The 21,523-nt window shown below is 35.9% G+C and overlaps 2 protein-coding genes and 1 pseudogene across 2 annotated transcripts; 1 reads left to right on the top strand and 2 right to left on the bottom strand.

Moving 5' to 3' along the window:
• Window positions 1–1,548: 1,548 nt before the first annotated feature.
• LOC146406202 (olfactory receptor 8K1-like) lies at window positions 1,549–2,508 on the bottom strand. The gene has a single exon (XM_085013261.1). It carries the CDS (start codon window positions 2,506–2,508, stop codon window positions 1,549–1,551), a length of 960 nt encoding a protein of 319 aa, XP_084869387.1.
• A 3,714-nt stretch (window positions 2,509–6,222) lies between these two features.
• Window positions 6,223–7,167, bottom strand: LOC146406201 (olfactory receptor 8K5-like). Its single transcript, XM_085002707.1, has one exon. It carries the CDS (start codon window positions 7,162–7,164, stop codon window positions 6,223–6,225), a length of 942 nt encoding a protein of 313 aa, XP_084858833.1. The 5' UTR covers window positions 7,165–7,167.
• Window positions 7,168–19,629: 12,462 nt separating this feature from the next.
• Window positions 19,630–20,556, top strand: LOC146406200 (olfactory receptor 5J3-like; annotated as a pseudogene).
• The last annotated feature ends 967 nt before the right edge of the window (window positions 20,557–21,523 follow it).

Here is a 21,523-nt window from a genome sequence, read left to right as displayed (position 1 = left end):
AAATTTATTCATGACAATATATATGTGTATAGACAGGATCCAAAGCTAACATGGTAAGCAGAATTGATTTTTTTGGAGAATACAATTTTATATTTCTTTTACTTTGTTTAATTTATGTTTTACTTTATTTCATTTGTATTTAAAAAGTTATATGTTTTCAAGCATTATAGAAGTTACAATGAATACATAAAATTTGTGTATGTTTCCAGGGTACAATATGATATTTTGATATATACACGGTGAAGTGATTAGCTAATCCATCAGCTCACATAGATAATTTTTTTCTTTTGTGATGAAAACACTTAAGATGAACTCTCTTAACAAAGTAGACCACAGCACATTAAAAAATAGACAGAGTAGATGAAATATATGAAACTGAAAAGGGGAACGAAGCCTTGTGTTAGCAGAGTCCAAGCAAAATATCGGCTCTGTGCGTAGAAGCTCACGAAGGAGTCAAAGGATACATAATGAAAGTGCAATTAGCCCTAAAGTGTACCCTTGTTATCACTAACCTTTGTTATCAATGCTACAGCTTTTCAAAATAGTGAAGTCATTTTAAGAAATGACCAGATAACACCTTTATCTTGACTTTGCCAATCCTAAATCAACTTCTTTATCCAGAAGCTATCCTAAACTAAGTTAGCTGTAGTGTGAGGGTCTCTGAAAAGATATCCAGAACTAGCCAAAATTTTTCTCATGGTTTTTAATTAAAAAAAAATTCCCAAATGCCCACTCAAGCTATGAAATGGAAAATCTTAACTCAGTCCGACCGACAATTTCATTCTGAGGTGGCAGGCTTTATTGCCTATGCAGTTTAGATTCTTGAAGCAGCTTGTTCATGTTGAATTATAATCACAGATTTACTTACTTTCTTGCCACTTTTCTCCTACATATTCTTCATGGTTCAATTTTGCTTATTTTTAATACACAGGGACTGCTATAACATATACAGTACTAATTTTCTAGTTCACTATAACATATACAGTACTAATTTTCTAGTTGACTATTTGAGACTTTTTTTAACCTCTGTGAATGTTGAGTTTGACCAAAAATTTGGTATGGGAGTTCCCTTCATGGCGCAGTGGAAACAAATCCAACTAGGAACCATGAGGTTGTGGGTTTGACCCCTGGGCTTGCTTAGTGGGTTAAGGATCCAGCGTTGCCATGAGCTGTGGTGTGGGTTGCAGAAGCAGCTCGGATATGGCATTGTTGTGGCTCTGGCATGCAGGCCAGAAGCAATAACTCCAATTAGACCCCTAGCCTGGGAAACTCCATATGCCAGGAGTGCAGCCCTAAAAGGACAAAAGACAAAAAAAAATTGGTATGCTTTGCCCTATTTCTAAATATATAGTTTCCAAAATGATCCTGAAATTCACTTGAGACTTAAATTATCTGGCTCTAATATTTATTCAGTGCAAGAAGTGCTTCACCAAGAAAAAAAAGGAAAGTAATGTGGTACAACATTTCTACTTTTTGATGCTATAATTGGACTGACAGAATATTAAAGAACAGGTTTTGGACCCACCTTTGCAAATGAATATTAAGACATTAATTGGGAATTTTACATCGATTCGTTAAAGTTCTCCTCAGAGCATCTTTTACTTCTTTGTTTCTCAGGCTGTAGATCAGTGGATTCAGCATAGGGATCACCAGGGTGTAAAACACAGAGGCCATTTTATCCGTAGCAAATGCATGGCTGGATTTGGGTTGCAGGTAAATAAACAATAAGGTCCCATAGAACACAACCACCACCGTTAGGTGGGAACTACAGGTAGAGAAGGCTTTGTGTCTTCCCTCAGTTGAGTTCATTCTGAGAATGGCCATCAGAATAAACGTGTAGGATACAAGAACAATCAAGAGGGAAGAAAGCAAATTACACCCAGAAAAGATCAAAATGATTGATTCTAATTCATGTGTGTCAGAACAGAGCATGGACATCAGAGGGAGGCAGTCACAGTAAAAATAACTGATGATGTTAGAGCCACAGAAGGACAACTTAAATAACTTAATTGTGAGTAACAGTGACACAAACGTGCTGTAGAGGTAGGAAGTGAGTACCAGCCCCCAACACACTTTCTCTGCCATGATGACCACGTAGAGAAGAGGCTTGCAGATGGCTACATAACGATCATAGGCCATCGCTGATAGAATAAACAGCTCAGTGATGATGAAAACCTCAAAGACTGCTAGTTGGGTGGCACACCAATGGTAGGAAATTGTATTTTGGGACTGGACAAAGTTGACCATCATTTTTGGGCCAATGACAGTGGAGTAACCAAGATCAGTAATTGACAAATGTCTAAGGAAAAAGTACATGGGAGTATGTAGCTTGGAGTCCAAATGGGTCAGGATAACCATGCCCAGATTTCCCATCACTGTGACCAAGTATATGATCAGGAAGATTCCAAAGAGAGGTGCCTGCAGCCCAGGGTTGTCGGTGATCCCCATGAGAATAAATTCAGTCACTTTGGGTACTGCAGTAAGATTGTATTTCTCCATATGATTCATCCTGGTAACCTGCGTATAAGATCAATTCTTAGTACATTTGAAATACTCTCTTCGTCTTCATTTTTTTTTTTTTTTTTAAATGGCTATACCTGTGGGTATATGGAAGTTCCCAGGCCAGGGACTTAATCCCAGCCACAGCTGTGACCTACACCACAACTACCCCAACACCAGATCCATAACCCATGTGCCAGGCTGAGGATTGAACCCACCCTGCCTCAGAGACAATGCCAGATCCTTAACTCCAAGAGATTCTATCTTATAAGAGAATTTAATGTATGAGATACAGAATTGTTTTCTTTGTTTCAAATTATAGAGATTGTTTTTCCCATGAGGTCAATATACCTAGATTCATATGGCCACCTAAGTGTCTGTTGATTAACTTTTCTGATTGTAATGCAAGTTCCTGGCATTAAGCTTTTGATTGTGTGGACAGTCCATTTCAAAGACATTGACCTCAAATAAGTACATTTTCAGCCACACAATTTCATCAAGAGCCAGGCTGCCCCATCCATAAGGCTTCCCTTTGGAAACTGACTGCTTGATTGACTCTGCTTTTCCCTTCTTGCACATTAACTTTGGCTCTTATGTTTTAAATTCAGCAGTACAAAGAGAATCTAGGTGTCCTGCCCTTGACCACAATGAAAGCAGAACCCAGGGTGTTTCTCTGTGTCTCCCCTCAACCTCTCTGTGTGGCTCTAAGTGAGTCATGTAGTCTCCAAGTTATGCCTAATAAGCCTTGTTTTTCAAGGTTCCCTGATGACTGTTTTGGGGGTGCATTCCACAATCATCATAAGAATCACATGGGCTGACCCAGCCACAGCACAAGCTCTGGCCAGGGGAAATGTCACTGAGGGCTCTCTACAAATACTAAGGCCCACTTGAATGTCCCTAGGCATTCCTAGTTGATAGAATCACAAAACACACATTCACTGAAACATTTGTAAATATGTCTTTAAAGGGCCAAGATATTTTGAAGTGATCATTTCGATACAGCTACCATGGCCTACTTCTTGTTACCTAAAGTCTTTTTTAAATATTTCAAACGACCTATCCATCATACTTCTGCCTTTTTGTTTAATTTTCAAGTAATTTATAAAACAAAAATCTACACTCAAGCCATAAAACTTGCATTATCAACAATAATTATATCTGTTTAATGTTGTAAGATATAGAAAGACATTCCAAACTATTGGTGGAGTGAGGAATTAGGTGGTTATTAGAAAACCTCTAAACATTGTATACAAATTTCAGTTATTCTCACTTATTATATTATTCTCACTTATTATAAAGTCAGCTTTTTTGTCCAATTCAAAATGCTCTGTTAATTTTAGAATTTTGCTATTAATATTACTTCTCCTTTGCCATATCTGTCATTTCTGACAATTAAATTATCGCATATGAACTTCCAATCATATGTCCCTCTTTTGTATAAAAAAGGACTTGGCCATTCTGATTATTTATGAATGCTGATGACTTAGGGAGATTCATATAAAGAGACCAGTAGAAAGAGGACAACAAATGCATATCAAGTGCCAACAGAGAAAGCATTATGCGCCAGGCATTTTTTTCTGAGCACTTTATGTATATTAATTTAATTAATCCACGCAATAACTCTAGGAAGTAGATAGTACGGTCATCTCAGCATTCACAGGGTATTGGTTTCAGGGCCTGCTGCAGATCCCAAGATCTGCAGGTGCTCAAGCCTCATAGTCCACCTGCCTTACCCTCAGGGGATTCTGCATCTGCAGATTCAAACAACCACCACTGGTAAACATAATAATGTATGAACTTAAAATAATATGTGTCTACGTGGACTCCTGCAGTGCCATGTTGTTTAAGTGTCAGCTGTATTACCATAGTCCATCTGATGGTTAAGGAAATAGGGAGCACAAGGAGTGAATTAATTTAACCAAAGAGATAGTAAGTGGGAGAGTCAGGATTCAAAGCTATTCTGTCTTCAGAATATATCTGTATAAACATAATGGCATTCTTCTGCTCTATTAAGGTCCACCTGAGAACATAAGAAATAAAAAGTGGGACAGGAGAGATACCAGGTAAATAAGGATAGACAAAGTTCCTCGTTAAAATAGATAACTGAAACATTATGTTCATTTAAAAAAAAACTAAGGTGATCTAAATGCACAACACAGAGTATCAGAGACTATAAAACTGGTCTGTCCTACACTTGATCCTATTGATGACATATAAATACATTGAAATGAAAGAAACAGTTTTGCACAGCATAATGCTTTCAAGATTTTGGTGATGATTGAGTTTAAGCTGTATATCCTGAGAAATGTTCAAAGATCAGTGTTTGCTATTTACCTTATTGGCGATTCTGCTTTGACTTCCTGTTGTTTTAATCCTCATTGTCTGCTGCAGAATATTTGAAGTGTTTTTCAACCCCCTTTGAGACTCATTTTGTTAAAGATTTGATCTCATTCAAGGATTAAAAAAAAGATGCATGTAATTACCAAGGGAGAGTACCTTGGATGTTTGTTAATTATTCTGCAAATGTACCATTAGGAAAAGTCAAAAATATTTTGTGCCAGGGTCTAACTGAATAAATAAATTGTACAATAGCACTAAACATTGGAAAACATAAATATGTCTTTGTCAGCATCTCAATTACACAACATAATGCACCAGTTAAGTATATTTTATATACACACACACATACACAATGCATGAGTAACTGAAACAATGACTTTGCATAAAAGGATGATACAATATTATGACAAAGCAGCCTTGATTAGCCAAGAATAATTTTGATGGATATATAATTATAAGTTGACATAAGACAAGGTTTTATGACCTTTTTTTGCCAATGATCAGTGGTAAATCCTTTCTTCATCTTTTCATAAGTTATCTTTCATCACTATTTTTTTAAAGGTTTTTCTTTATCCTCTGTTTTCAGAAATCTTATAGGTCTTGCTTTGGTGTAATTTCTTTTCTGTTTATCCTGCTTAGAAGTATTTAATCTTTTTATACCTTAGGCTTATAGTTTTTCTTTTTATTTTTTTAAAGTTTGGAAAAACATGCTGGTGAATATTTTTCCCCATGTTTTTTCTGCCCCATATAATTTCTTCTTTCCACTTAAACCTACATTTAAATGTACTGTATGCAGCTTGCTGTTATTCTACAGATCACTGAGACTATTTTTATAATATTCATTCAGTATTAGGTTTTCCTTTGACCTCACTTTTGGTAGCCTTTATTGTGATGAGTTTAAGTGTAGCTATCATTTCTTTTTCAGTATATAATTATTATTCTCATTGAATAAATATTGGTTCTTACCAAATATTGAATTTTCATCTCCAGAATTCCCATTGGGTTATTTTTAATCTTTTGTTTGTCTCCTCAAAAGGTTAAGATTTTAATTAAATCAATCAGTGTATGGAACATATTTATAGTATGTTTTAAAGTCTTTGCCTGATAACAAACAGGAAATAAGTGTTTCCATTGGGTGAGATGTGAGGTTCTGTGTAATCAATCAAGGAAATATTGAATCAATAATAAGGAATGTTGGGAAGGAAATGTCATTAAATTGAGATGTAAAGTATGGCTGAAAACAAGGGAAACAATCTATTTATCTGTGCATTTTAATTAGCCTTTGCTCTGGAGATGAAAAGAATGCAATTATATTTATTAGAAACATTATCAAGTGACATTTACCTTTTTCTTGTTTATTAAAATAATATTTCATATTGGATATTAGATACAAAGCTTGCATTGATTCTTAACAACCCTGTAGAAGGCATTTTTTACATCTTTGTTCCTTAAGCTATAGATCAAGGGGTTAAGCATAGGGATTACTAAAGTGTAAAACACAGAGGCCATTTTATCAGTATCGAAGGAGTGAGTGGATTCAGGCTGCATGTACATAAATAATAGAGACCCATAGAACACAACCACAGCTGTCAGATGAGAAGCACATGTAGAGAAAGCTTTTTTCCTGCCCTTTGTAGAATGCATTCGAAATATGGCTATCAGGATCAATAGGTAGGACACTAGGATGACCAGGAGGGAGGAGATCAAATTAAATGCTGAAAATAATATGATCAACAATTCTATTTCTTGTGCATTTGAGCAGAGCATAAGTACTAAGGGACCATCATCACAATAGAAATGACTGATGACATTAGAGCCACAGAAGGTCAATGTAAAAATCTTAATAGTGAACATTAGTGCCTGAAAAGTACCATAGAGGTATGGAATGCCTACCAGCATATGGCAAAGTCTTTGGGACATGATGACATTGTAGCGCAGGGGGTTACAGATGGCCACATAACGGTCACAGGCCATGGCTGCCAAGATAAAAAATTCACTGATGATGAACATAAGGAAGAAGGTCAACTGTGTGGCACATGCATAATAGGAAATGGTGTTTGGATCCACAACAAAATTTACAAGCATCTTGGGACAAATGACTGTAGAATTACCAAGATCAATGAAAGCCAGGTGTTTGATAAAAAAGTACATAGGGGTGTGTAGGTGGGAATCCATTTGGGTCAAGATGATCATGCCCAGATTTCCCACCACTGTGATGGTGTAGATGATAAGGAAGATTCCAAAAAGGGGAGCCTGAAGCTCAGGCTGCCTTGTGACTCCCATCAGAATGAATTCAGTCAGCAATGATAGATTCTGTGGGCCCATGTAGTCCAGTTAGCTTTTCTGGGAAGAAACAGAGAAATTGTTATTAGCTTTCATGTGGTGTCATCTAAACAAAGTATGATATTTGTAAACAGAATGATTTTTTTTCATAATTGGAAAAGAAAAATAATTTCCATATCTGATTTTGAAACTAAAATAAATAACAGAATCTTCTACTTCTCAAAGAGAGGGATTCATATGAAACTACATGCACAGTTACTATAGATTAAAGTCTAGAGTCTGCAATATTTGGAACATATTCTTGGATTAAAAAATACAATATAGGCATTAATAGAGAAATATTAGGCTTTATTTTATCTCTCTACAATGGCATCGAAATTTTTCTTTAGTACATTTCCATTTTGTCTGAGAATCCTTGCGGAGTTCTAAAATTGTTCAATAGAGTATGGACAGAGTGTAACACTGTAATTTTAAAAATATTTTATTGTCAAGTGCCACTCTCTGCGTTTCATAAAATTTGCATGGGAAGTCAGTAAAACCAAGTAGAACTGCTCTGAATGAAAATAATGAACCTGCTTTGGCTTAATCCACCTTGATTCCCTTCCTTTCACATTCTGTTTTTCCTCCATGAAAATCTGGAACTCTGCAAGCATGATTTTAAACTGGAGGAGGAATTAGCATTCAAAATATTCAAACAGGTTAAACGCAGGCTATAATCACCATAATGTAATGGAATGCTTGGTTTAGCCCACACAGTCCAAATGGGCGAAGGCAGAAAATTCTCCCATCAAGTGAAACTTCTGGGAGTTGTGAATGAAAGTAATAAATCAGTTAGTCTAAAAAAAGAAATGGAAGATTTTATGTGAACCAAATTAGGTATTATAACCCAAGAACAGCCTCTCAGAAAGAGCTGAGAACTGCTCTACCCACTAAAGGTAAAAGCACATTTGTTTAAGTAATTGAGACAGAGGGCTGAGCATTAAATGATGGATTACTGACAGTTCATACAATCCTGATCTATGAATGCAAAGCAAGGAATGAGTCTTGGGTCATCACGGCCCTGTACAAAATTAAGAAGGAAGGCTATCTCCTGAGGAGTTATCTTGTTAATGCTAGGAGAATGTTTCTCTTTATGATTGAGCAGGTAGTTCTGCTGACAGGGAGGTCTGGTTGATGCATAATGCAGAAACACAATGCCCAGTAAAGTGGAAATAGGCTAAAGGGCAGTGATAAAATTTTTGTTTAAAGTTTTCTGCCTTGACATAGAACACACATTTTTGGGAGTTCCCGTCGTGGCGCAGTGGTTAACGAATCCGACTGGGAACCATGAGGTTGCGGGTTCGATCCCTGCCCTTGCTCAGTGGGTCAGGGTTCCGGCGTTGCCGTGAGCTGTGGTGTAGGTCGCAGACACGGCTCGGATCCTGCGTTGCTGTGGCTCTGGCGTAGGCTGGCGGCTGCAGCTCCGATTAGACCCCTAGGCTGGGAGCCTCCATATGCCGCGGGAGCGGCCCAAGAAATGGCAAAAAGACCAAAAAAAAAAAAAAAAGAACACACATTTTTATTTTATTGGTGCTGTCAGGGAGGAAGAAATTCTCCTCTATTCTTCTAGGTTCTTTGGCTGGTCTAAGATTTAAATTTGCAAGAGACAGATTAGCAGGAAAAAAAGAATCAAACAAAGTTGTAGAACATGTACCTATGAGAGAGACCAAGGAAACCTGAGGAACTCATCAAAATGGCCAAAGCCCTGACCTTAAATATCACAATCTTCAGCTAAGGACAGACGAGATTGTTGGGAATAGTGATGTGGGACTTCAAAGGGGAGAGAGGCAGTTCACAAGGAGATAAAGTAAATATTTGGTAAATAAATATTTGCTGGGCCATGCGAGACCATAGTAGAGAATGGACTCTGACTTCTGCCTGATTTTCCCCCATTGCCGCTAGCAGACTTTCTCTGCAGGTATGTCTGGTGATAGTTCTATTATGGGAAAAAGCCCTTTACGTAAATTCTTTCAGGCCATAGAGGGCAGGGTCAAAAATTCTTTCAGAGTCTTGTGGGTCTTGACTATTTTCAACTGGAAATAATCCACAAGCCAAAGAGACATCTGACTGGGGGAGGAGCAAATGTTGCTCCCCTAAAGTGAGTGGAGTTTGAAGCCACTCAGTGACACTTGGCAGAACTCTAGGAATCTGCTAACTTTTAGTGTTGAGTTAGTCAGTTTGATACAAAGACTAGAAATGCAATACTGGAGATGACTAAGCCGTTTCTATTCCAATTTTACAAACAAGAACTAAATGTTGCAATACCTGCTATCAAAGGTTTCCTGCACAGTGGGAGACACACTGAGTCAAGCAAATGAATTCAAAATTCCAGTACCAGTCCTACAACTTAGAAGACCTCAATACGTTGCTAGGAATTATTCTAGTGTTTACTGAGTTTATCTCCATTTTCATTGTCAGTTATTACCTCCCTCTGAAGATGTATTTTTTGACCTACATTACAACTTGCAGCAATACCATATCCTTAACCTAATGAGTGAGGCCAGGGATTGAACCCACATCCTTACAGACACTATATCAGGTTCTTAACCCAATGACCCGCAATGGGAACCCCAAATGATTCTTACCCTTCCCACACTAATATGAGAATTTACCCTGTTAAAATACTTTTAAGTGTACATTACAATATTATTACCTCTATGCACAGTGATACATAGCAGATCTCTAATCCTAGTCATTTTGCATGATCAAAATTTTATATCTGTTCATTAGCAACTCCCCATATGATCCAGGAATCTCACTTCTGGGTATTTATTGAAAAGAATGGTGTCAAGAACTCCAAAATGATATGAAAACCTTGCCCATTCTTATTTGAGAAAGGATATCCTTGGTCATTTTTTAAATTTTTTTTTAAAATTGTGGCCACATTTATAGCATATGGAAGCCATATGCTGGGCCAGGGATCAAACCCAAGCCACAGCAATGACCAAAGCCACAGCAGTGACAATGCCAGATCGTTTACCCACTGAGCCACCAGGGAACTCCTCTCTGGTCATTTTTTTTAACATCTTGATGCAACAGTTTATGTACTTCCATTTAGACTAACCATTACAGCAGGCAGAATACAAAAGAATGCAAAGGTATGACTGACTTTTTAATCTTCAAATCTCGTGATAGCAGTTAGGAATTATTTGGGGTTCAGGGCTTTCTCTATAACTCTTAAATCATTCTATTTATTTTCCAGTCTACTCGCTCAGTTTATAAAGCCTATTGTGGGGGGGGGTGAAATGTAGTAAGCAACCAGGAGGGAAAACAAGCAAACAACTAAAAAAGCCTACAAGTTCATGCATGGCAGTTCATCCTTATGTGTAAGAACTTAAACCCTTTTATTGAAATTATTTTAATTTAAAATATTGCATACTTTGATAAAATAGTATAAGGTATAATATATATTTTAATGTATTATTTTTAAACATTACATTAGATATATTTATATAAAATAATATTTATCAAGTAGTACATAGGACATATGCTAAAAAATATTTATATCTGAAATTCATATGTAACTGGGAATTGTGTATTTTGTCTGGAAATCCTAACCTTAATAGATTATAATAGCTTAGACCAGTAATGATTTTTTTCATATAGTTTTTCTCTTCACTTGGATTATCCAAATGCACTATCAACTTTTCCAAATCAAATGGATATATGACATCTAGACAATTTGTGGGATTTAATGTTCTAAAAATACTGCAATTAAAAAGGGAGATAATGAATTTTTATGGTGTAAAGAATCACCAGTCAATGACCATAGGAGTGTCCATAGTCAGAATCCAGAACCCACTGGAAATTACCTCCACACAGGTGATATCTGAAATCAACAATTTCTTTCTGCTCACCTTTAATGAAGAACTGGATTTTCTTCTTCAAAATAAATTTTGCTTTTTCTGTGGGTAAGAAGAATATATGCCTTCCTTTACTCCACTATGCTCCCTGAGGAAATAGCATATAATTGATTCACATGATTATGCCCAAATCATCTGAGTGATTTTTAAAAATTGCCCGTGGTGTTTGCTAATTATCTAGGACACCCTACATATTCTCTAGAGGAAAAACGTAAGGGACAATTTTAAGAAAGGAACAAAACAGCATAAATGAACTGTACAGGTCATGGAGAACAACATAAAAGTACTCACTCCCCAACGCACTGTCAATAATTAAAGTAACACTTTGACGTCAGCTTCATTCTAGTAAAATTAGAAGAGTTCCAAAAGTCATGATAAATTTTATTTATTTATTGATTTTGTCTTTTTGGGCCACACCCATGTCATTTGGAAGTTCTTAGGCTAGGAGTCGAATTGGAACTACAGCTGCTGGCCTACACCACAGCCACAGCAATGCCAGATCTGAGCCCTGTCTGTGACCTACACCAGAGCTCCCCTCACAGTGATGCTGGATCCTTAACCCACTGAGCAAGGCCAGGGATCGAACTAGCATCTTCATGGATATTAGTCAGATTTGTTTCCCTTGAACCATGATGGGAACTCCTCATGATACATTTTAAATGGCATCATCATTACCATATAATATTTTTTCTTTGAATTTATTATTCAAATAAAATATGTAGTGGGCACTGTTAAAATATATCATTTAAACTATGTGAGAGATAGTGTTCCTATATTTAGAGGATATCAAGCTCAGATAAACCATGTAATTTGAACAAAGCTACACAACTGATAACTGGAAGATTTGAAATTAAAAAAATGCTCAACATCGCTGATTATAAGAGAAATGCAAATCAAAACTACCATGAGATACCACCTCACACCAGTCAGAATGGCCATCATTAATAAATCCACAAATAACAAGTGCTGGAGGGACTGTGGAGAAAAGGGAACCCTCCTGCACTGCTGGTGGGAATGTAAACTGGTACAGCCACTATGGAGAACAGTTTGGAGATACCTTAGAAATCTATACATAAAACTTCCATATGACCCCGCAATCCCACTCTTGGGCATCTATGAGACACATGCACCCGCATGTTCATTGCAGCACTATCCACAATAGCCAGGACATGGAAATAATCCAAATGTCCATCGACAGATGATTGGATTCGAAAGAGGTGGTATATATACACAATGGAATACTACTCAGCCATGAAAAAGGATGACATCATGCCATTTGCAGCAACATGGATGGAACTAGCGACTCTCATCCTGAGTGAAATGAGCAAGAAAGACAAAGACAAATACCATATGATATCACTTATAACTGGAATCTAATATCCAGCACAAATGAACATCTCCTCAGAAAAGAAAATCATGGACTTGGAGAAGAGACTTGTGGTTGCCTGATGGGAGGGGGAGGGAGTGGGAGGGATCAGGAGCTTGGGCTTATCAGACCCAACCTAGAATAGATTTACAAGGAGATCCTGCTGAATAGCATTGAGAACTATGTCTAGATACTCATGTTGCAACAGAAGAAATGGTGGGGTAAAAACTGTAATTGTAATGTATACATGTAAGGATAACCTGACCCCCTTGCTGTACAGTGGGAAAATAAAATAAAATAAAATAAAATAAAAAAGAAATATATAGGGATGTGGAGATTATATGTGGAGATTCCCAGGCTAGGCATGGAATCGGAGCTGCAGCTGCTGGTCTATACCACAGCTCATGGCAACACGGGATCCTTAACCCACTGAGTGAGGCAAGGGATCAAACCTGAATCCTCATGGATACTAGTTGGGTTCATTATTGCTGAGCCATGGTGGGAACTCCTAGATTTTATTCTCAGTGAGGTTTTGCTGATCCCAAGACTGGTGGGATCTCAGCTCAGGAAAGAGTAGGGTTGAGATCATTATGATAGCACATCTCAGTACAACCATTATTATATTTTTGCCATATAAAAGGACAAAAACTATATATTACTTACTTAAATATGAGGCTTTAATTTCAAATTATTTGAATATTTATTTAGATTTTTTTTCGAGAAGTTTTATTGCTTTAATTATTTGGCCCCAAATCCTGCAGTGATACAAAGTATAGCTGTGCTACCTCTCTCTCCCACAAATAAACAGAAATGGATGCAGGGGATGGAGTGGGTAGCAGAGGTCATAAAATTACTAAAGCCACAACCCAAGGAACAGAGATTAACTCTCTAAAGATTGAGAAGGGAGCAGGAGAACTAAGAACTACTTTCTATTAACATTTCAAGGCTTTTTCTAATTTTCTTGGACATTGATGTGCCAAGGAATTTTGGATGCTATCTTGGTTGTTACAAAATCATGATATGAAAGGGTCTGAATATTATTCTATTCTTCTTAAGAGGATTGATTTTTCTATGTATTTTTGTCTATTTTCTTTTAGAAGAAAATTAACATAGTTTGACTCAAACTACAAACTCTGTCTCATGGGTAGAATACAGACATTCCTTCATATTTCTAGCTTTATCTGGCGTACTGGAATCTGTCCCACAATTCATGGTTCACTGTCAGTGAATTAGAGAGTTTGTACCTTGAAACTGAATCTAATACTCTTTGGCTTTCTCCTTCCTCAAATTTGTCCTTTATTTTCCTTTGACTCTGTCCTAACTCTGTCTTTCTGTTCTTTAACTTAGAAAAACTATGGGTTATATGCAAAATTCCTATTCAGTGCAGACTGAGGCTTTTCATCAAAACAGAATTTGTAAAATGAGAAAATCAAGTTTTCCATTAGTGTCTAGTGCCATTCAGAAGCTACCTGATAGTCTGTCTCTAATTCTTTCAGGTTTATTTTTAACTGTGAGGTGGCATGTCTTATCATAGTTACTCAGTGGAGTTCCCTGGGGGCCCAGTGTGTTAAGGATCCGGTGTTGTTACTGCTGTGGCGTGGGTTCGATCTTTGGCCTGAGAGAGGGCTCAGCCAAAAAAAAAAAGAAAAAGGAAAAAAAAATATCTAAATTGATCATTACCATAAACAGATAAGAAAACAGATATTTCTTTTTTTTTCAATTTCTAAATTACATTTTGTCTGATATAGAATTATCATTTGATACTTTTTCCAATGTTTTAAATAGGTTCCTCCATTTTCTTCTGACTTGTGTTATTTTTGTCCAAAGTGTGTGTTCATTCTTATCTTTTTTTTCCTTTTATGCCTTTATCTAAATTTCCAGTTGTTCAGCAGCAAGAGTTATTAAAATACAAGATTCCAGTAACAGAGATTGGCAAAAGCCCTCAGGAAATGCATACTGCCAATTCCTCTATCACTCTAATTTGAGTATCCTTCTCATTTTTCCCCATCAATGATTATCTCTTTTTCCCCCTATGATTTAAACTATTAATTTGAAAGCATTTGTCTGATTTTAACTATAGAGTTCTAGATAATCTAAGTATCTTTGGGAGATTATTTATTCCCCAATCTTTCTGAAAAGGAAGATTCAATCATTTTTGCTAACCCCTTTGTCTCCAACATGTAACATGATGCCTAGAGTATGTCATCCTTCAGTAAATATTAGTTTGATGAATGCAAGCCTTGAATTTACCCCAGATTTCGAGGATTCTATCCAACTCATTCTGCATGTTAAACACATAGTGAAGATAGGCAGGCTAACCATGAGAAATTTGTTTTTGTTCTCTGCATGTGTTTGTTGCTTTTAAAGGAGTCTTTAAAAGAAACCAAATTTGTCAGTTTCCCTATCTTATGCCTCTACATAGAGACAAGTTTGTAACAAGCCAGTGTGCATCAAACCATTTATTTATTTATTTTTATTTTATTTTCCCACTGTACAGCAAGGGGATCAAATTATCCTTACATGTATACATTACATTTTTTTCCTCACCCATTGTTCTGTTGCAACATGAGTATCTAGACATAGTTTTCAATGCTACTCAGCAGGATCTCCTTGTAAATCTATTCTAAGTTGTGTCTACTAAGACCAAGCTCCCAATCCCTCCCACTCCCTCCCCCTCCCATCAGGCAACCACAAGTCTCTTCTCCAAGTCCATGATTTTCTTTTCTGTGGAGATGTTCATTTGTGCTGGATATTAGATTCCAGTTATAAGTGATATCATATGGTATTTGTCTTTGTCTTTCTGGCTCATTTCACTCAGGATGAGAGTCGCTAGTTCCATCCATGTTGCTGCAAATGGCATGATGTCATCCTTTTTCATGGCTGAGTAGTATTCCATTGTGTATATATACCACCTCTTCCGAATCCAATCATCTGTTGATGGACATTTGGGTTGTTTCCATGTCCTGGCTATTGTGAATAGGGCTGCAATGAACATGCGGGTGCATGTGTCTCTTCTAAGTAGAGCTTTGTCCAGATAGATGCCCAAGAGTGGGATTGCGGGGTCATATGGAAGTTCTATGTATAGATTTCTAAGGTATGTCCAAACTGTTCTCCATAGTGGCTGTACCAGTTTACATTCCCACCAGCAGTGCAGGAGGGTTCCCTTTTCTCCACGCCCCTCCAGCACTTGTTATTTGTGGATTTATTAATGATGGCCATTCTGACTGGTGTGAGGTGGTCTCTCATGGTAGTTTTTTTTTTTGTTTTTTTTTGTCTTTTGTCTTTTTGTTGTTGTTGTTGTTGCTATTTTCATGGTAGTTTTTATTTGCATTTCTCTTATGATCAGCGATGATGAGCATTTTCTCATGTGTTTGCTGGCCATCTGTATATCTTCCTTGGAGAAATGTCTATTCAGGTCTTTTGGCCACTTTTCCATTGATTGATTGGCTTTTTTGCTGTTGGGTTGTATAAGTTGTTTATTTATATATTCTAGAGATTAAGCCCTTGTCAGTTGCATCATTTGAAACTATTTTCTCCCATTCTGAAAGTTGTCTTTTTGGTTTCTTTTGGGTTTCCTTTGCTGTGCAAAAGCTTTTCAGTTTGATTAGGTCCCATGGGTTTATTTTTGCTCTAATTTCTATTGCTTTGGGTGACTGACCTGAGAAAATATTCATGATGTTGATGTCAGAGAGTGTTTTGGCTATGTTTTCTTCTAGGAGTTTGATGGTGTCCTGTCGTATATTTAAGTCTTTCAGCCATTTGGAGTTTATTTTTGTGCATGGTGTGAGGGTGTGTTCTAGTTTCATTGCTTTGCATGCAGCTGTCCAGGTTTCCCAGCAATGCTTGCTGAATAGACTTTCCTTTTCCCATTTGATGTTCTTGCCTCTCTTGTCAAAGATTAATTGACCATAGGTGTCAGGGTTTATTTCCGGGTTCTCTATTCTGTTCCATTGGTCTGTCTGTCTGTTTTGGTACCAGTACCACACGGTTTTGATGACTGTGGCTTTGTAATATTTAATTCACTGTTCTATGGAAAACATTATTTTCAGTTATTCTTCCTATTATATTTTACTCAATTCAAGAATCCCCTCGACTTGATGTTTCTACAGTTCCTTTATGTTAATTACATACTTTGGGAAAATGTATGAATAAGGGGAAAATATAAAGTCCCTTGAGAACAGTGTTTCCTAAGGTTTCATTTATTACTTTATAGCATTAAGCTGTAGCAGAGCTCATTAGAGGATGTTATAAAGAAAGGATGTATATATACATATATATATATATATGTATATATATATAAAATTGTCTCTTTTGTTAACAATTTCCTCTTAGAGGAAAGAAAAAGTTAAAACTTTTTCAGATTTTTCTTTTTTGTGCATATTAAGGAAGATTCACCATTAGCTATTTTACCTAAGGTATCTTCCACTACATACTATTAATTATATTTTTTGAGTAAATGAAAAAAAAATAAAAACTTGAAAAAGGACATGACTTTTCTAAAGATGAAATTTTGAATTTTTTTTGGTAAGTTAAATTTATTTTATAAAAAATGATTTCTTTTTTTTTTTACTTTTCTTATATATTTTAATAAATCAGATAGTTTGTTTTAAATCTGATAGAATCATATGAGTGTTAAGAATATTCAAGATCATTTAGTCCTGAGCTACTCTATTCACTCCACCTCTATCGTTCAAATCTATTTACCAAATCACCTTGAGTTTTGCAGAGATGGGGTTTCCTGAATTATAAATAAGGTTAATTTTTAAATTCCACTTGGAAATCTCTTTTCCTTAATTGTGCTTGCAGTGAAAACTGCTTGTAATATGTAATCCTTCCTTGTGGGCATGTTATTTAATTGATAGTCTAAAAAGATGAGTCAGGGAGTTAAGCAAGAGCACTAACCAATACACATCTGTCTGCAGTGATGAAACTGTTCTATTACAATTATCATGTTTGTTATAGTGACTATTAGTCACATATGGCTATGGAGCACTTGAACTGGGACTAATTCAAAGAGTAGAAATTTTATCTAATTTTATTTTGTTAAAAATTTTATTTAAATATACACATAAAGCTACTAGCTACTATATTGGATAGTTCAGATGTGATGGATTAATATTATATTCAGTTTTGAAGTATCTGTATTCAACATTATTGTTGCAGGGACACATCCATTTTGGCAAGTATTTGGGTAGTTTCTAAGCAGCATATGAGAACTTGTGGAAATTTATAAACTAAACATTTATAAAAGGAAATAGTAAACCATTTGAGTTTCCATTTAAGTATCATTTTAATTACAATGAACCAGGGATTTAAAATTGGGGAGATATCAATAAATTCATTAATATACTTTTTTCATGATTTATACTCATCCATAACCCCTCTAAAAAAAGTCACATCACAATTCTCTATCAATATATTGCTTATCTACCTACCTTCCTATCTATTTTGTAATTTTAGTACTTATCATATACTCCAAGCAACACCAAACATTTTGTCTGCAGTATCTCCTATTTTCTTTTTAAAGATCATTTGATGTTGGTGCAGTGATACTCAGTCTGAGAAGAAATATATGACTTAACCAAAGTCAATAAATCACTAAATGATAGCAACATATTTTAATCACAGACTGTACTAATGTCAATCACTTCCATGTTGAAATATACCAATGAAAATAAATAAGAGGAATTGACACAGATAAACCAAATTTTATCATTGCGTTTCTTTCTTTATTTCTAAAAATACATTTTCTTGACTGAATATAGATTATGGGAGAGTCCTATTCTATTATGGATGTATTGATTCCTCTAGAAGTATAATACAATAGAATAAAAAGCCTACATAACCAAACTATCTAATAAATGGAAACTGGATTTAGAAAACCATAGTGGGAGTTCCTGTCCTGGCTCAGAATAAATTTATCTGACTAGCATCCATGAGAACTCAGGTTAGATCCCTGGCCTTGGTCACTGGTTAAGGATGTGGCATTGGCATGAGCTGCAGTTTAGGTCAAAGATGTGGCTCGGATCTAGCATTGCTGTGGCTGTGGTGTAGGTCTGCACCTACTGCTCTGATTCAACCCCTAGCCTGGGAACCCCCACCTGCAGCCCTAAGAAGATCCAAAAAAAAAGAAAGAAAAAATGGCAGTTTTATACATATATATACACACATGTATATATAATAATATAAAAATATGAAAAGGTGTTATAGAGCAAAAGTGATTGTTGTCATCCACATTTAAATCTTTATCTTTTCTACATAGATGTGTATATATACTTATATATTTATTTATTCATGCAAATAATAGAATTTTAAATGTATGATATATTATGCAAATAATTTGTATAGAAATGTATATAACAACAGATAAGTAGCAAAAACTGCATAAAAATTGTGTGACATCTTCTAACTGCTCCATTTAGGCCATACATGGTTTACTATGCTCTGAGTCTCACAGTTGAGTGATTTCACTGAGGGTCTCCTAGGTTGCTGATAAGGAGGCATCAGAAGAAACTATAGTTTTATACATTTTAAAGAGTGTCATAGAGTTCCCTTACAGCTCAGTGGGTTAAGGATCTGGCATTGTCACTGCTATGGCTTGGGTTGCTGCTGTGGTGTGGGTTCAATCCCTGGCCTTGGAACTTCTGCATGCTGTGTACATGGCCAAAAACAAAACAGAAACAAAAAAGGTAATGAAAAAATAATAAAGAGAGTATCATGACTTCATCTTTGGAGGTCAGGACCCCTGCCACATAATCTTTGTCTTTTCTCTGGTTTTATCATAGTGCTTTTGTGGAATGACTATATAGATCATAGCTGATTTGAGATATTCTTGTAATTTACTCCTTTTATATCTAAAAATGAAGAGTTCTAGAAGTCTTTAGTTTTGCAAACTCCTTTCACTTGTCATCAGTGTTCCTCACATCAGTATCATTTTCTTAAAGAGGCAAGCCCTTTAGAGATGGAATTAACTTTTTGAGATCCAAAATGCATTTTCACATATTTGCTTATGGGATAGAATATTATAACTACCACTTGGTGGGAGAGGAATCTGAAACCATCTAATCAAGCTCCTGCTATTAAAAGTGAGAAGAGAAAGAATCAGCAAAATAATGTATTTATCCAAGGACAAATGTTTAAAAATGCTTCTACAAGCTTTTAATAATATATACTAGATTCTCCATGTCCATTCTAATCCCCATATCTTTTTCATCTCAGATTTCCAGGAATTAATAACAAATGGCCAAAGATAACTTTACATCTGTTACTGAATTTATTCTTTTGGGACTGAATTGAAAGTTGTGCTTTTGGTGCTGTTCATGGTAATTTATGTCATTACCTTGGTGGGGAATCTGGACAAGATTTTTTTAATCCAAGTCACTCCCAAGCTCCACACAGCCATGTACTTTTTTCCTCAGCTGCCTTTCATTTGTGGCTGCCTGCTACTCATCTGTTATTGCCCCAAAAATGCTGATCAGCTTCGTGGTTGTGAAGGAAACCATCTCATTCTCTGCCTGCATAGTGCAGCATTTATTTTTTGGGGTGTTCATCACCACAGAGGGCTTCTTGCTGTCGGTGATGGCATGTGACCATTATGTGGCCATCGTGAATCCTTTGCTTTAAACTGTAGCCATGTCTAAGAGGAAGTGTGTAGGGCTGGTCATGGGATCATTCATAGGTGGAATGATTAACTCACTGACACACACCATAAGCCTTGGGAGATTGTCCTTCTGTGAGTCCAATGTGGTTGGCCACTTCTTTTGTGATGTTCCTCCACTGCTAAAGCTGTCATGTTCTGATACCTCCTTGAATGAGCTGTTGCTCTTAATCTTTTCTGGAGTCATTGCCATGGCCACCTTTTTGATCGTGATCATTTCCTACATATTCATTGCTGCTGCTATCCTGAGGATCTGCTCGGCAGCGGGCAGACAGAAAGCCTTCTCCACCTGTGCCTCTCACCTGATTGCCATGACCATATTCTATGGTACATTAAGTTTTAATTACATTCAGCCAAGTTCCCAGTACTCTGTGGAACAAGAGAAGGTGGTTTCTGTGTTCTACACACTAGTAATTCCCATGTTAAACCCACTGATTTACAGTCTGAGAAACAAAGAGGTAAAGGAAGCTGTGAGAAGGGCCATAGAAATGACGCATTTCCTCTGTTAATTTCAGTCCATTTAATCATACAACATTCAACCAGTTATTCACTTATTACCATTCACAAGAATTCAATGAATTCTAGACTTTTTAAGTATTGTAAAAGTAATTGTATTCTGTACCTCTTTTCACATGAGGAAGTGAAGATTAGAAAGGAGAAGTGATGTAATGAACAACTGCATTCTAGGAAAGGTGACTTAAAGTAGCTCACCTGAAACACTAGATTATTAACATCTTCAGCAATCAACTTTAATAAAATAAATTTAATGAAATTCATTTTATCTATCCATATATTTCCATGCATCTTTTCTGATATTTGTAAAACTGAAAATATATGAATGGAGATGTAAAGAATTAAATTTTTTTCTAAATATTTAAAATCACTTATTCATAAAATCATAATAGTTCACATAACAATTTATTTTATTTTTCAAAATGTGTAATACATTTTAAATATTGGTAAATCCCCATGTAAAGTAAAAAGTAAAACACGATTCCAAATGAGTTTTTTTTTTAAAAAAACTAGTGGTAATTTGCTTATTTTTCTTCCTCTTCTTAGACATCATTGACCTCAGCAGCAGAAGATAGGTTGTGAAAAATTGACCCTATTATAATTTTCAGTTTGCAATAATGTACACCTAAAAACCCAATTAAAAAGATTGACACATCTATATCTATTTGGGAGTAGGTAAAATTCAGCACCCTTTCTATCCATCTCTGACTTTAAGAATCTACTTCATATTCCTTCAAGATTAAAAAAAAAATTAGCAATCTTTTAATCATATGATGGGTGTAACTGCTCGCCTAGAGGTTCTGTTCTGAAATGATATATTACTTGAGCATATAACTCCATAACTTCTCATCATTTTAGAAATCTTTGTCTGTTACAAAAGGTACTATGAATAATATTGCATACACTTCAAAAATAAAAATTACTTACATTATGTACAGTTTTCTGTATTTTACTGTCTTTGTT

The sequence above is a fragment of the Sus scrofa genome, chromosome 1 (genome assembly GCF_054392235.1).
Source record: "Sus scrofa isolate SSC_HxYL_T2T_F1_AM1 chromosome 1, Sscrofa_HxYL_maternal_Yorkshire_Landrace_v2.0, whole genome shotgun sequence".
Classification (NCBI taxonomy): Eukaryota; Metazoa; Chordata; class Mammalia; order Artiodactyla; family Suidae; genus Sus; species Sus scrofa.
Note: the sequence above shows the minus strand (reverse complement) of the source record. Positions and strands in the feature narration are given on the sequence as shown.